Raw genomic sequence first — 17,000 nt, 5'->3', positions numbered from 1 at the left:
TCGAGCTAAAGAGCTTACCGTGATGTAATTTGCCCATCCAAATTGGCGCTAAAAGCTGTGCTATCTGCACGGATAGTGTGTATCACAAGAATTTGTATTGTTCAATTGTTGCAGGCTCAGCGCAAATGATTTTTTCCTTAACAAAGACCCCTCCTCCTTAAGCGGTTTTTTGCTCTGTCACTGAGAAAACTGTAATCCGTGAGTGATTATAGCTTTTCGTATGTAAGCCCTACTTGTGAAATATCCGAGCATCATTTCAAACACTTTCGTATTATCTCTTTTTATGATTAAAAAAATTAAACCTTTCAGGCTACTTAATAAGGATTATTTTGTGTAATTTTATTCTTACACAATATCACTGTATTTCTTTCATCGTAATGTGTGTATACATATGTGCATGTGTGATATTTTTTCGCATCAAATTTGGAAACTCCAGAAAGAAAGGAGAATTTTGGCGCAAAGAAATGTTTGCATGTCAAGAAAAGAATGTTGTTGAAACTATAGCAAAAATCAATCTTGAAAATGAAACTTGGCAGACTTCTTTTGAAAACGTCTAAGTTTTATTGGAAATTTTTCTTAAAACACGGTGCCGAGAATTGTGTTCTCTTGATGAATCCAAACCAAAAGTTTGAGTGTAAATTTATGACAATATTTACATCAAACGTTATTGCTGGCAAGTACAACTACAAACATACCAATGAAAACGGAGACCTGGAGACCAGGGTGCGCCGCGTATGTGGGTTAAAAGACCAGGGTGCGCCGCGTATGTGGGTTAAAAGACCAGGGTCCGCCGCGTATGTGGGTTAAAAGACCAGGGTGCGCCGCGTATGTGGGTTAAAAGACCAGGGTGCGCTGCGTATGTGGGTTAAAAGACCAGGGTGCGCCGCGAATGTGGGTTAAAAGACCAGGGTGCGCCGCGTATGTGGGTTAAAAGACCAGGGTCCGCCGCGTATGTGGGTTAAAAGACCAGGGTGCGCCGCGTATGTGGGTTAAAATTAAGATGTAAATTACGTCACCAAAGAAACGGAAAAAAACAAACATACGTGTTACAAATGTTAAGGAAGTGAACGTAACTCCTTATCTTGTTTCCACCGATGCTATACCCTGCAACAAAAGTAACCGTTTGTAGAGTAAGGAAAGACGTCTTACAAAGTCGTTGCATTTGAACTGGCTTTGCTGCATCTATAAGTTGATTGCCACTACCGGAGGAATTACATAGGCTTACTATACATGGACATAAAATTTGCCCAATCTTAACAAAATGTAAGAACTTTTAAATCTCCAAATAGTACTTCGACTCAGTCTCACCCCGCACAGTGTGCACTCGGTCACAGAAATGGTAGGTGCCCCTTTAAAGAGAGCTGTGTTTTTTATATGTATTTTAGTGTCTATGTTTGACGACCGAGGAATGAAGGAAAAATTTTAGATTAAGTTAGGAATCTGAAAAGCTAGGTGAACTTATGATATTAATTGTGGTAGATGGACTGGTTAGGGGTGTCGACTACAATGTACACTCTCTAACCATTACTTACCGGTATCTGAGACCATGACGCCATCGGCGTCAGCCAGTGAGTAGAGAGGCGTGGTCTCGTCTTTATCAAAATAGGCACTCCCTTCGGTTGCATTGAAGTCTCCCGGATGCTCTAGTCTCGTTCCAAGGTTCAGCTCACACGTTTTGCTGAAATCGTTGAAGTTAAAAGACTTACACCGTTTATCCATGATGCAGTCCCGCCCGCAGGTGACACGAGAACGCACTGTTCTACGTGCATATACAAACCCATGCAGTGCACGATTTTCTGCGGCGTGCATTGTTTCGGGAAATAGATTACACTGGTTGCCAGTGGCAAAAACAGGCAGTGCCAAAAGGACTATCAGCCCGAAAAGTCTGAAACAAGCATCTGGTTTCATCACTGTTGATTTTCCAACTTTACTAAAGAATCAGCGTTTGCTGAATGTCCTGTAACTGCTGAATACCAGCTACAGGCTCGAACATGCATACACGACTGTTTCGAAGGGAACAGTAGTTCATAAATTATGAACATGCATACACGACTGTTTCGAAGGGAACAGTAGTTCATAAATTATGAACATGCATACACGACTGTTTCGAAGGGAACAAGAGTTCATAAATTATGAACATGCATACACGACTGTTTCGAAGGGAACAAGAGTTCATAAATTATAGCAGCAATTTCAAGGCTGGTGCTCAAAGTCATCAATCTGTGTCAGAGATCATAGCAAAATGCTCCTGAAAAAGCTCTACCCACAAAGAAGTGCTCCATGAGATTCCATCGATGACGACTTTGTATTGGCCATGATAAGTGTTAGGCCTACACGTAAGTTTACGACCGAAGCATCGAATTTTTTAGAGTTGACGCAAATGGACAATATAAGTGTAACATCTGAAAGTCATTTTTGTTAACAGTTTCTGTGTAGATTTGAGAACTATGCCATCGCCGTTTTCATCACGTTCAAGTCCACGCACGTTGTTGACTCCTTTCACTTCAGTGTCTTCCGCACTCTACCAATGGAGAAATAAAACATTAGGCCTACATAGTACCAGTACACGTCGTCGCCTCAAAGCAGGAAGGGCTCAAAAAAGCAATTGATTTTGTCGGCAATATAGAATGATAATGAAGGAACTCTTTATCTTATGTGACCAAAACGACCCTGATACATACATTTACACGTAGATACCTATTCTTGTTCTTTGAACTTTATTGACGGTGTGTATCGAAAGCTTATGTTTTAATTATACATGAACACAATATAAGACCAAACTACACATTTGATATAAATTATATACATGTACATGATGCTGTCAAACAGCTTTTATGGACATAGGAAGCTATATACATTTTGGAATTGTTTTGTCAAATAAAGAAGGGTGCTATGCTGTTTAGTACGACAAACCTCACCTAATAGTATGCAGTGTCCAAGTTGGATGCAGAAACAACCTTGAAATTTAGATTTCACGGTGCCTTCTTCCTCCTTTCCTTACTTTATACAAATTCATCAAAGACATCACTGGATGCAGGACAAATCGTTAAATGAGGAGCAGTGACTTTGACAATTGCTTAACATTTAGGTGAACATTAATTGACTGAAGTGTGACGAAACGAATTGTGCTCACAAAAGGCAAGCATTGTAAATGTAGTACATGTATTCAAGATAATTGTAACAAATCCTCAGAATCTGTCTGCATTAAGTTTTCAGGTCATGTAATTTGTGATCCACATGTAACTACCATTACACATTTTTACGATCAGATATTGCCATGGATAGTTGATGGTCTGGACCCCGTGGACACGACTTTTTGTTGAAGGTGAAGTGTGCACAGTTGTTTCGAAAGTCTTTTGGATTCTGGCTTACAGTTAATGTACATGTTCCTCAGACATCCTGCTATGACACCGGTTAGCTTTTATTTCATGTAATTGTTTCAATTCAGATACCCTACCATAAGTTTCATTACGCAGTGTACTATGAATGCACATCTCGAAAACATATTGTAAAAACCTATGTGCACACAATATCACTTTAAGAAAGACTAAAAAAAAGTTATGTTTCAATAATCCTTACTTTGACCTGATGTCTTTGTTCAAAATCTACTCTTCAGTAACTACATGCTAACCATCCAACATTATATGTGCATGGTACATGGTCAGTCCAGGATGTAGTGTAGTTAGGTCGAACAACTTCCTGTCCCAAAGATTTCTTTCACATGAACCCTTCATGACAGATGCCTTGATACATGTAGTTATACAAACAGTGAAAACAACTTCATGAATGTTCAATTCCTTCATGTGATTTGGTTCTGCAGATTTGGGATACCTGGTAGGCTGTGATGGACAACAAACCGCAAGTATGCTGAAGGAAGTAGTTATAGGTGTTCTCCGAAAAATGAAAGTGTCATCATTGCTTACTTCTAAGTTCCATTTCAGACTATGAGCACTCTGATACCCAAATCCCGAAACATGTTAATGTAGTGACAGGTAGGTGTATAGTATTGAAAATTGCAGCTGTGGGAAACCTTTACGTTGTGAAACAAGACAAACCATCTACATTGTTTTTCGACTAAAAACCAGTGAATTGGTTCTGTGTTTACAAAGGTTGTAGCATTACACCTTCCAACTAAGACAGTTGGCTCCAAAGGGAATTAAGCTGGCATTATCAACAGGTGAAGCATTGAGCAAGGAAGACACAAGTTTTTTGGCGATATACCTGTAATGAAGTCTTTGTTGGAAAATACTACAAAATCATGCAAGGCCGATGCACGTGCCATCAAATATAGAGCAGCCTCTTTGATCTGCAGCAATAAATATGAAAATACCCTTTCTTGTCTGCTTCGGAACAATAAAGGAGAGGCTGCTCTTGGCAAGGTCTTACAAAGGCGTATTAGACAGGAGACCAAATCATACCCAACAAAGCAACATTACCAAAAGATGTCAACGCGGACAACATAACCAAGTGGAGTTGGGGAGCCATCATTGCTGATGCAGAGGCTTACATGCCTATTTTTGGTGACTGCCCTCAAAGCTGCCCTACCAGACCCAGCTATACGTCAAGGCACATTTCCAGTTGGCCGCAAGAAAAACCGCCGTGTGTCAAAGGCCGATGCTACAGTGCAGCGCAGCCAGAGACTTGGCATAATGCTAGCAATGATCATGTACTCACATCGTCCACTCGTGTTCAATTTCATTCGAGGCTGTTTAAGCATTCAGCTGTGGAAACATGGGTGTAGTCAGAAGCTTCTCAGCTACTTGCAAAACCTAGGACTGACGAAGGGTCCAAAATGCACCATTGGAACAATTGACAGAGTTCGTAAGGGTTTCAAAGAAAAACTACATACATGGGAAAAAACAAAAACATGCATCACACAAATGCTAGGTTAAGTCGTAGGAGGACGTGCTTATGGGCGACAGATGCTAGTGCCTCAAATCTACCAGTAAGAAGCACGGATAAAAAAGACTTTGGAGTGGATGAAGATTGCTCCACATGTGAGGATGATTCATTGCAGGATGAGTATGATGACGGGGAGAAACATAAGGCACATTATACACGTAGACTCTGTTGTGACTGACAGAATAGACGTGGGAATCAAAGATTACGATGAATTTTCATCAGATCAGGTTGTATCACATCTTGAAGTTGTCCCACTGTCGTCGTGTGAGACGGCTGGTCCACATTCAGTTGACTTTGATGAAAGTGATGATAATAGTGCAATTGTGCCTAGTGAGCTTGGGCACTGTGATGTTTGGGATAACGTACAGATCCAAACTGCAGCCAGATATCAATCTCGCATGCACAGCAACAAGTTCGGGATGTGGGCCCTAACCTTCGCTGTCAGGTATCGTTTTCTTTTAGCCATGAGCAGAACATTGGTGTTGTGAAGGCACAAGACATACCACTATCAACTCTTCCACCTTCAGCATCTACTTGGAGTAAACTGGGGGAGAGAATGACCCTGGTTGTACAAGTGATCCTCAAGTCCGCATCATGGAGAACCTGTATTAATTTGTGCCAGGTACTCCAAATTCCATGCATCCAATCCCTTGCTTTGGAGATGATCTTTCAGTGGAAAGAATGTGTGACGCAAAGTGAGCGAGGGCGGGGAAAGAAACACCCCAAGATTGACTCAAAGGTCTTGTGCAATGCCATCAAGAGTTTCACCATCGAGGTTTGCTGTTACAAGACAATGAATGACTTGTTCACAGGTAAAAGTGCAACAGACCAGTGGACCCTACCAGCTCAATTAGGATTTCGGGCACAGGTCCGTTAAAAAGAAGCAATGGACAACTTCAACGCTGTCTTCGACCTTGTGCGTTTTGCAACTGAGGCATATACAGTGATGTTGGCCATGAAGCATGCCAAAGTTTACGACCCGAATGTTCCACCTGCACCATTCGCTTCTACAACAGATCCCTCTGGGCAAACACAATGGTTGAAGACCCTGACACAGGCAGTAGTGGATTTCATTTGGCCAGGTGTTCCATCAGATGAGATGGCCATCAGCGGGAGCAGGAACATCATAATTTGGAGGATGCAGAGTTTCTTCGGGACATTGGGGACAGTGTTGAAGAAGGTAATTGTAGCTGTAAAGAAAATACTGGTTAATCAATGATTCGATGTTCAAACCATAATTGTGGCTTTTCACTACAGCTGTGTCAACTTCCAGGAGCCCCCATAAGGTGATTGGTGGTGCTCAAGAGCATGCCAGAATGCGGTTGATTACATTTACTGCAGTTTTCATAAGAGGACTGGCCGAGAAGACGAAATGGTACAGTGCAAGTTACAGGAGAGATGCATCCGTCATGAATGCTACCATTTGGAATGCATAGATGTTGGTGATGTGGGTGACCCGCCTGACAAATTGTATTGCTGTTCACAGTGCAGAAAGGAAAGTTTTGATGATGATGATCACGACAAGGATGGCGTGCTTGAATATTCTTAATCATTGCTGTATCAGGGCTTGTACCATCGGGCCCTCAGACAGGCCATTCGAGAAGGTGATGCACGAGTCATCATGGATCACTGGCGTCTAGACATTCCTGCATCTTGGAACAAGAAGCATCACAAGTATTTCATACTTGCCCACAAAACGTTGGTAGGAATGTCTGGATTCTATCTGTGGCGGGCACGCCCCCATTAGGGGGTATTTTAACAGGGTTCTTTGTTCAGCACTCTGAAGAGGCGTGGAGAGTCACGTTTCCACACACGAGGCAGGCAGGCGATGTTTTGCCCGCTGCCGCGTGGTGGCGCCGTGACTACTCCGCGGTGGGTCACGCAAGGGATGTCGCCTTACCGCCCCTACATATCCACCAAGGATAGCTCAAGAAATTGTCTGGAATAGGGTGGCAATCTGACAGGAAATAGGATGGAAACATCGGGATTGACCTTGTTAATGAATTTTTTAACAAGGATTACAAACAGATGCTAGCACGATCAAGGGGAGTGTGCACCAAAGAGCAGGTTCAGCGCTGCAGTGAAATCAGCGGAGCCTTTGGTCGAGATCTTGATGACATTTTCATGTCTGCAATTGCTGGTAGGACTGGCAAATCATCCAAAGGCCAACCTGCTGAATTTCAAGCAGATGTCAAGCAGTTCTGTGCTGAATACAAGGATGACGACCTGTTTGAATTTGAACCAGGGCGTCGACACAGTGCCTTCCTAAAGTATTGTCATTCTTTACATTTTAAAGATCCAGCTAAGTTAGGTGTCGATAATGTTGTGGGCGAAAGGTTGTGGGGAGGCGATGAACAGCTGACTGCTGTGGGGTATGTAATGGCAGTTGCACGTATGTTCATGGCGCTCATTACGAAAGCGCGCTCGCGCAAGATTTGCACTTGACAACAGCATAGCAACAGGCGCTCTGATTGCAAAATGAGGCGTCGTCTTTGTCATTGGATTTCCAGGAAACCGAGCACAACTAAGTGAATTTTTCATGAGAAATAATGTCAGGTAGCAGCATTTCATATGTTCTCTCAGTGTTTACTTAGTCACAACCGCGGGTAGGAGTTTTTTCTACCCTGTTTACGCATGTCTCATTTAAGGAATTTAATGTTTAATTAAAATTTGAGGCAGAATGTAATTCTTTCGGAACTAACAATAATTAACCTTAACACCTCCTGTGTCATGGACAAAATGTGCCAGAATGAGCCACTTATTGTAAGGCCATAAAGGGTTGGATGTCAAATCCCCTACGTTATGGCTTATATACCCTATTATTTTGTCCATACTTTGCTTGCTCAAATGGCGTCCATGCAAATGAAGATCTCTGATCTTGACCAAGACTGTGCATAATGTGGTGCGTAGGCCCAAAAAAAGCAAGGCGTACACCTGTGTCTATCTTGAGCACTACCTATGTCTACCTTTTCCCCTTCCTAGCTACTAAATGAAATTCCCATTGTCAAGAATAAATTACCATGTTTAATAATACAGTAATACATCGAACTACACAATACAATATATCAGTGTAAAAAATAAAGATATGTATAGTCACATAAATGCAATTTAGACGAACGGAATTTGCTTCAGTTTCTTTGTCGAGCGATGTCACAGAGTAACTCTTCCCCGACCGTCGTATCTTGGCATGTTACTCGCTTTGGGCGTTTGTTTTATACGTCCTTATGGAAACTGAACTGAACGCGACATGATATTTTAAAAATTCCACTGATAAAAAATAATGAAATTATAACCGTCTGAACAGTGTTGACAGAAGATTTTCAACGTAAATTTCATCGGTCGCACCACTGATATACATGGTCAACAGTACGTGGTCAACAAACTTTTCCCGTGAATCACTTCGTAAGGCAACAAAAGTAATGCAAATTTATATATACAGCATGCAAAGTGCAACTTTCACTCGTTTTCCAAATGATTTACATTGGTATAATTTCATTTACAAACATAAAGAAAAGTGTATCTTAAATTGGGTTAATTGTACAATAACAGTAGGTCCTATGTACTTAACTAGTTCCATAAACTGTTTATTTGAAAACTGTATTTTAGTTTGAACAGATGTTTAAAACGTTCTTACTAACTGATTCCTTTCAATTTGAGAACATTGGATTTCATTTACTTCAGTCAAACACAAGCCTGTGCCGAATGTTTCGATGTCCATTGATATCATGAATGTGTTTCCTTTAGGATTTTGAGGACGAAAACTTTATAATTTCATAATTCGATGTCTAACAAAACCTGTGAAACATTTTTCAAGATTTCCGTTGCGGACTGTTGCAAATATTAGTGCCCCCAAAATGTTCACTCTGTTTACATCCGGTCACACTTTATTTTGTAATCTCAAGTCACTGATTGACAAAAAAGAACTCAATTCAGGCTGATTTTAACAAAGATATGCTGAATAAATATATCTATTTGACACTGATATTCTTCCCCTGCTCGTACCCAAGAGCCATCAGTATGAAGCCATCAGGGTGCAGTCTCAACTCAGTTGAAAGCAGATCCATTGCCTTTAGTTGGCAACAATGCAACCCATCACCTCAAATCTCATGCAGCAGAGCCCGTTCCATTCAGTTGGTATGATACGAAGATACCTGGTGCGCACGACCTCTGCAAATCGAGCGGTGACTGGGGTGTGATTGTCACTGTTCCCCAAAAACTGGAAATAGAAAACAGAAATGAATGTCAGTGAAAGTTTTGTTGGTACAGTTTGTTTCAGATGCGCCACGCAAGTTTCAGCCAGTTTGCCAGTGATCACCTGAAATTATTGCCGTCAGGCCCAAACACCATTTCGAACGCGCCCACTTGCATGCGTGCCTCAGTCTAACACAGAAGAAACCCGTTTAGTTTGTGTCATTTGGCTACAAACCAGGGATTTTATTGTTCTATGTTCTAAAGTATTAAATTATATCCATTTCATTTTCTGAAAAACAGCGCGTCTATTACCGTAAACGAATGTCAGTGTTTACATTCTAGCTTTGAAAACAGACCAGCAGCTTTTTTGAGACGCGAGGTGTTGGCGGGCAAATGTCTGATTGTTTCAAATACACTTGTGGAAATGAAATAACAGATCAGTGACCTCTGCTGGTGTTCCATCCTGATCCTTCACCGTGGTCCAGGACTGGCCGTCATCGCTGTAGCGAACTCTGTACACCGACACCCACTGCTGGTAGTCACCATCACCACGTCCCTGGGTAACCAGTCCTGTGCCGAGTACCGTGTTGTTGAAATCGACTTGTATCCAGGGCTTCGTGTCGTTGGCGGCGGCACACCAGCACGAGGCACCCACTGATTCTGGTGTACAAAGAGTGAGATTCCCATCAACTATAAGGTGTGAGAGTCTGCCGCCCTTATCTCCCACCACAGCTTTAATACCGTTCACAAACTGGTGGACGACAGAGCGGGCATATCGTGAACAGTTTCCTCTGTCAACGGAAGTGCCAGATCTTTTCTCGGATAACAATAATGAGAAAATCAAGTTTTAAGTTCGCCACTTATTAAAGTTGCCATGTTGAAATCAAAATCAGGAATAGGGCTTCACGGTGATCAGGAACAAAATTCAATTATCTTTCCAGGGAAAATATGTGGAATAGTTGATAAATTATCTGTGAATCAAATCCTGTTCTCATTTCCTTCAAAGAAAAGTAGCAGCATCTTTAAACCGTAATACTTTAAGCCTGTGAAGACACTGCTCACATAATTGCATATGGAATTTCTAAGAAAGGGGTTTTGACTTTCCTAAAGTGATATATGAAATGTGACCGAAATCGGTGGCAAAAATCGACTTTGCTTTACCAAATGCAGCCTGAACTGATTGAGGAGATGAAATTGCCACTGAGATAAGAATGTAATTATGGGTAACTCAATTCAGCTTGAACGCCTCTCAGACACTATTCAAATAACTGTAGATTGCACCCTTAGGCAAAAAAAAGTTTCCGGTTTCTGGTCAACGCACGCGTCGCTGTAGACCTGCCCGTGGGCAAAATGAAAAAAAAAGCTTTTATTTGGTATAAAACAATGCCCAAAAGCTGGTTAAACTTGCTTAATCGACTGGAATCTTGCTACTGCTTAATTTCAACGTGTTTTTGATTGGGTATGGCCCGTGACATGTCCAGTAAAGGTGTCCTTCTAGTTCCCCATGCATTAAGTTGGGCACTCTTTTTCATCTCTGTATTATACATTTACGTCTTATGTCCTGTGTACATGTAATAGCTGAAAATGCCCTAAAGTGGGAGCGTGTGACCAAACAACCTCAGAAATCACGTGATCTGATTGTTCTACCAACTGCCACGCATCACCTAAAGAAGCGGTATTCGTTGGGTGCCTGTTCCCTGAGTGCGTTCTGAACCTGCAAAGTCTGAGGTGTAGGTATGTACGTATTCTGCTGGCGATCTCAATGAAATTGGCCTCTTTTATTCAACCCATGATTTTCCTTTCAAGTTTTTTTCTTCAATTATCTATCATTTCAAGTTGATATAGACCATATTTCTGTCCATGGAGGTACATGTATATGTATATGTACATGTACATGTACATGCATGCTCTGTCATGATTTTTATCGGAAAAAACACAATTTTTATTTTCAGTATTATTTATTTCTCGTAAGTCTTTGTCAAAAGATTTTATCAACATTTCTACAGAGATAAAAACCACACAAAATGTGTTGAAGTATTTCACAATCGAAGAGCTGAGTTCCTAATCAAATATTTTGTTTGGCCAATTGTCAAGGCAAATAGCAGGGGTTAACCTTTCCATGTGCGTGCGACACGTGCGCACTGTAACTATCATGCTTTGATTACAGCAGCAAGTAACCCTTTGCGCGACCACAGCTGTGGCGTACATTTCTATTGCCCTTACCCTGTGAATTTTGCTCCCGGGTGTTGAATGTCTATCGTGTCAAATGTGAACAAGCTTGTGTTTTTCCCACAATTGCAAAATATTTAAAAAGGGCTTTACCTTTGCAGCCGAGGAGTTCAACCCGCATCGAGGGCCAAGAATTGTAGCTGGTCGGTCTGATACGGATGTAGCGAGCTTGAATGGGCTTGTTAAAACTGCTGTTGACTGGGGTGGTTTGGTCCACGTTACCATCAAATGTCTGTCCATTATGCAGGCGAAAGGGGAAGACAAATTAGAAAAACAAAAGAAGATTAGAAAAACAAAAACACAAAGTTATTGCTTGCCAATTATAAACAGTATAGCGTGTCTACAGAAGTCTTTGTCTTTCAGCCAAACGTGTCAGGTGCTTTTTTTCTGTCTAGAGGGAAAAACAGAGACAATCACTTAAATGTTCTGCCTTTAAGATGGGACAATCTCTTGGCTTATATTCAAATGTATGGTCCCTGAAGTCTCCACATCGTAGTGCAACCATTAGCGCTTCAGTTTTTATATCATGGAAATAGCAACAAGGGGTAGTACAAAGTGGCCTAAATCATTCATTGTATGTTCCATCTGCAGTTGAACCGGGAAAATCGGTTTCTTTTTTGTATACCGTACGTTCTTATTGGAGATAGTGTCATCATTTGTAGGTCTGTGTTTTTTCAAAGCAGCCCTAAACAGATTCCTTCCAAAAAATGGCATTGTGTACACTACATACTTACTATCCGTTGAAAATTTATACTTGTGCCTCAATTCCAATAAAAGTTACTTTGGAAATTGCTTGTGGATGTCAATGGAATCCATTTGAGGCTCATGTGGAAAACCAATCCGTTTTTGTTTTTGACTAGATTTGTTAACTGAACTGTGCCGAGACAATTGCTATACTAAGCAGGATTGGGAGAACAGACATTTTAATCCTCTACCTGCGGCCCTGTCTCAGGTCCTCCATTGGTCACATGCACCCAGGTACTTCGGTCATTACTGTACTGCACGTGGTACTCTGTCACTCGTTCCTTCCAACTCCCCGATGGATCCACGCGGCCCTGAATGATAACTCCCTCTACCTGCAGTGGCTCGGCCAAATCTACCTCAAACCATGGGGATTCCTTGTCATTCCTGGCCGGGCACCAGCCACCAACAATCGAGCCTACTCCGGGGTAGTTCAGCCGGCCGTTGTGAGGCTCGCAGTTACCAGGCGCGTCTGATCGCTCGTTGAAAACGCTGGAGGCAGTGATGCTGGAGTCAGGAATACTTCCGTCCTCCATTCCAAGCTGTTCACCGCATAAGCGTCCTTCCACTTGAAATTCAAGAAAACAAAACCACAAGCTACATCAGTTGAGAATTTGGGTTTTAATATGCACAATGTACTTCAGCGGATCTAAGGAGGCCACACGTTTTATACTAGCGGTGATTCGTAGACTAATTACGGCACTTCAACTTCATTTCCCAGAAACGCTCTGCTTTGACGTTCCTTTTCGGGCTATTTCTTGGTTTACGCTGCGTTTGAGAATATTTTATGATGAAGTAAGGTGGGTACAGTCGTTTGATAATGAAATATCCATGATTTTTCTCAAATTGTATGTATGCAGCATCCATGAAACCTCAATAAGATACCAAGAGGTCCTGCACAAAATTGGACACTGGAATGTAAAAGGCCTCTTGCAGTATCGGGCACACCCACACACCCAATTTGATGTTGCTGAAACAGCACATTATCAAAACACTGGGAAGGACAAATGTTTGACCCGGAATTCCCTGAATGGTGCACTGTCCCAACTCAAAGAAACTTCTCCGCCAGGCTAAGGCGCTTAAAAGTACACCTACATATTCTTTCGAAAGGAGGGATTTGTGTTGGCCAAGAAATTGTGGGATTGTGTAAGTATAGCCCAGGATCATCTCTGTAGATGCAGGGACCTCAACTAGTTGCAAAGCAGACAGAATGTCAACGAAAATTTTTCAGAAGAGCCCGAAAAGGTGAGGGATGTCATTTGAAAAATGGCTGCTGAGAAGAGTTGGGATCATTCACTTTTGGGGGATGGGTTTGTTTTTGGCGGATAATTAAAAAAAAATATCGGTTACCAGCCAAATGTTCAAACTCAAATGAAATCTAAAGGACCAAAAACACATTGTTTTTATGTCAGAGACTTCAGCTGCCCGCAATGGGACTCCAGACTTTGTTGAGTTCACACTGTTTTCAATGGAGTTTGAATTAGTTCAGTGCACCGTGAATATGGTGCTAACCTCTACCACGAAGTTGGCTTCCGCGTAATGACACGTAATAATGTTCTGTGGAATTTGTAGTATGTGCTGAAGTCTACTACACTGCACAGCCCAAAGCATAAACTAATCATTCATCAACTTGCTGCATAGGGTCAAATGTTTCTGCATTGGAAAACTTTTTCAAGGGATAATCAGTTTTCCGCGATTACGAATAACCGAATTTTTTTCCCATTTTTACAGATAGCGTTTAATTGGGAAATGTTAATGGCATAGTTCAAACTTTAGTTTAATTGGGTGGACGTGAGTAACCAGGGAAAGTTTTTTAATTCAGCATTTGAAATAAAACAGTTTTTCATGGTGAATTTCACATTTCTTTTATTGAAATTGCTAACAAGGAAGTTTTATTTTGTCAAAGAGAGCTCAATTTCGTCATTGATATAAATTTGTATACAAAGCATTGGCCCTCAATCTAATTAAAAAGAGGAAGTCCAATAACAGCAAAGTATGTAATTATTGTAAAAAGTTACGCCTGATTTGTTCAACCTATTCTTTTAGTCAAGTTTGAATTAAACAAAAATGACGTCCAAAAAAGCTAATTCAAATCATTATAAAGATAAACTCAAGAAGAAAATTAATAATTAAATTAGTAAAATGAATTATAACAAAAAATCTATTCGCTTTTCCAATCCAACGTCATTCCGAGTGAGACGAAAATGACAAAAATTAGTGTGACTTTTTTTCGTGAGTTACAATGCTCTAAAAGTGGAATTTGGTACTGTTATTTCGTAATTAGAATCAATTTGGGGGCGAGTGACCCCCCACGTTGTTGTTGTTGTTGTTTAAATAGCACTTTCAGCTACTCGGGCTGCGCCAATGATTAGGCCTGTGTGTGTATTCATAACCTTTATTAATCAGCATCCCGTTACGAAGTTTGGAAGAAGGTCCAGTTTTAGAGGCAGGAGGAAACAGGAGTACCCGGAGAAAACCTGCGACAGCGAGTATGGACTAGAAATCAAATGCACTTAAAGCCTGGGCCAAGCCGGGACTCGAACGCAAGCCTCATTGGTGCAAAGCGGGGAAAGAACCGCCACGCTAAGCCACTCCCCCCGACAACCCCCCCGCCCACCAATTTAGTTTTCTTGTAAGCAATTTTAAATGAAAGAATTCTATTTCTAAGAACGGTAATATATAACTCTTTGAGAACACTTTAGCTACATGTGTTTCCACTATTCGTTATTCTTCAGGACACTCTTTAGAACATAGGCCGAAAAAATTTTCATAGAACATTATTTTTTTTATTTGGTATGGATACTAGTTTCCTCCACAAATCATCCGTTTGCTGCGATAACATGGATTGTCTTTCGAGCGTTTGTACCTTTCCCCGAATTCCAGGTGCTTGTCTAGAAAGGGTTGTTATAACTACCTCTCTCCTTATGTAAAGTCAGGGGATACTTATGCACCGAGGGGATAGTAGCTGTAACAATGAACGGGGCGCCATCTTGACTGGTCTTATTGTCTAGGCCTATACTCTGTCAATCCGATCTTCGAATTCTGGACCGTAAAAAGTACTGTCCAGGCCTGTTGAGAACTTACCCTGCAAATAAAGCCTCGCTCTTTGAGGTCCATAGTAATTTTGCTGGTTTCCCAAGGCAGACGAAGCAGTGAGGTGGTTATCTGGGATGCCCCCATCCTTCATGCCAAGAGGTTTCGCCGTGGAGCAAGTATAAAAGACACCTATCAAACACAAAACGACTTGTTCATACTTCACACACAAAAAAAAATATTTAAAAGCTGGGAAATCACAAAAGTTTAAATCATTTAAACTCGAGCGAAATTTCCCTGCAAATCTTGCATAATGTCAGATTTACTTTATGCAGTCACCTGTAGGAATTAACTGGCCAGTCCTGACGAGATATGTCAGATATGTCCAATCCTCAAAAGTAAGCAATCGTTTAGATAAAAGTATGTCAAGGCGCCAGTCCTCCTGGGGTCATAAAAGTATGTCAAGGCGCCAGTCCTCCTCGGGTCATAAAAGTATAAATTATCCAGTCCAAGAGCCAAGAAATTCCCCCTAAATAGTAAATTTAACAGCATGCAAATTGCAATGTGGTCTGCGCAGGTTACTACCTGCGCAGACTGTGCTGGCAACACGGTTGCAGACCAGTAAATACTGGTCTGCAACCGTGTTACCAGCACAGTTCTCCTGGACAGGACAGTGCAAGTTGAAAGCATAGTAGTCTTCGGTCCGAGGCCGGTTTGCGCTATTTTTTTCATACCCTGGATTCGTTATCAGCATAATTGAGATGTGTACAGAAGATCATGATAAAACATGCAGGTTACACGTTAATTAATAAATGATGCTCGGTACAGTTTCTCCAAACGTTTTATAACTTATGTATTTCCCAAAACTACTCTTGGCAGATAGCCCGGTGATTTAGATGCTCGCTTTGTAAGTCGAAGATCAGCGGTTCAAACTCACCCAGACAGTATTTGTTTCGGTGTTTCATAATACTTTTAATGTGCCAGCAAGACGTTGACGATTGTGTTTTGTGACGTGTAGCCTACACAGACCAACGAAGAAGCGAATACGCGATACGGTAGGAAAAATCAGTACCTCGGACAAGTTCGAGCGAAACAATTTGTAAACCTCTGGTCAATTTAGTTGGTATCCAGAATGTAATTTGTGGATAGGTTTCCTGGGAAAATCTTCCAATGGTCAACAAAAATGGTCAGCTCTTCCATACGCGATGCAGATGTGTACGCAAAGGCACCCGTGCTACTCCCCCTGCAACTTGAAGTCGAGTTGTGCTACCTCATACACTGTAAAACCAAAGATGCTTGACGCGTTTATAAACTTAATTCATTGAGCATTTGAGCACGCAGTGTGATTAGACGTGAACGTGTTTTTAATATATAAAGTGTGTATCGCCAGGACATTAAACGCCTGCTTAATAGTGGCATAACAAATTAATTCCACTATTTTTGGTGCCGATGAAATTCAATTTTCATGTTGTGTTTAATTTAAACTGATGTAATGTATTATCTTCAAGCATACTTAAATTCTCAATTCTGACTGGTCGATCCATGCCAACAAACAGATTGCACGGTTCATATCAAACCCTAATGTACGCTGTTCTAACTCAACGGATTGCACCATTTTATGGAAAAAGCAAAAGCAAACGCACGTATGCTTGACTGTAAATTCAAAAGTGGCGTGTTTGCCCGTGCATGTGTTTAAATGCACGCACAATTCTAACAACTTCCTTTCCGAAGTGTAAGCCCTTTGTTGTTGTTGAAATAAGTTATAATACAAATAATTCCTCTGCTCCCTTCGGAAATTGCAGAATTACGATACATCGGTGTTACTGTTTTTGCTGTGCGCCGTTTGATATCTTTTGTCATCTTTTTTATGTAAAGAGGGCGTTGGCCCCTTTACCTTCTTTACC

The 17,000-nt window shown here is 41.3% G+C and overlaps 2 protein-coding genes across 2 annotated transcripts in view; both read right to left on the bottom strand.

Moving 5' to 3' along the window:
* The window catches only part of LOC147797712 (uncharacterized), a 29,760-nt gene extending 27,748 nt beyond the window's left edge, over nucleotides 1–2,012 (bottom strand). Inside the window, exon 1 of the mRNA XM_087141925.1 lies at nucleotides 1,533–2,012. Within this exon, the coding sequence (XP_086998051.1) occupies nucleotides 1,533–1,908 (376 nt within the window). The 5' untranslated portion in view covers nucleotides 1,909–2,012. The remainder of the gene's footprint in view (nucleotides 1–1,532) is intronic.
* Nucleotides 2,013–2,700: 688 nt separating this feature from the next.
* Nucleotides 2,701–15,283, bottom strand: LOC110989985 (EGF-like repeat and discoidin I-like domain-containing protein 3). Its single transcript, XM_087141923.1, has 5 exons — nucleotides 15,148–15,283; nucleotides 12,258–12,631; nucleotides 11,416–11,554; nucleotides 9,539–9,753; nucleotides 2,701–9,118 (listed from the first exon to the last, which is right to left on the bottom strand). The coding sequence occupies exons 1-5, from the start codon at nucleotides 15,248–15,250 to the stop codon at nucleotides 8,972–8,974; spliced, it is 978 nt and encodes a 325-aa protein (XP_086998049.1). The 5' UTR covers nucleotides 15,251–15,283; the 3' UTR covers nucleotides 2,701–8,971.
* Between the last annotated feature and the right edge of the window lie 1,717 nt (nucleotides 15,284–17,000).

Source organism: Acanthaster planci, linkage group LG10 (genome assembly GCF_054643075.1).
Source record: "Acanthaster planci isolate LZ-2023a linkage group LG10, COTS_SCS, whole genome shotgun sequence".
In the NCBI taxonomy this organism is placed as follows: domain Eukaryota; kingdom Metazoa; phylum Echinodermata; class Asteroidea; order Valvatida; family Acanthasteridae; genus Acanthaster; species Acanthaster planci.
This window is presented reverse-complemented; position numbering and strand designations above follow the sequence as displayed.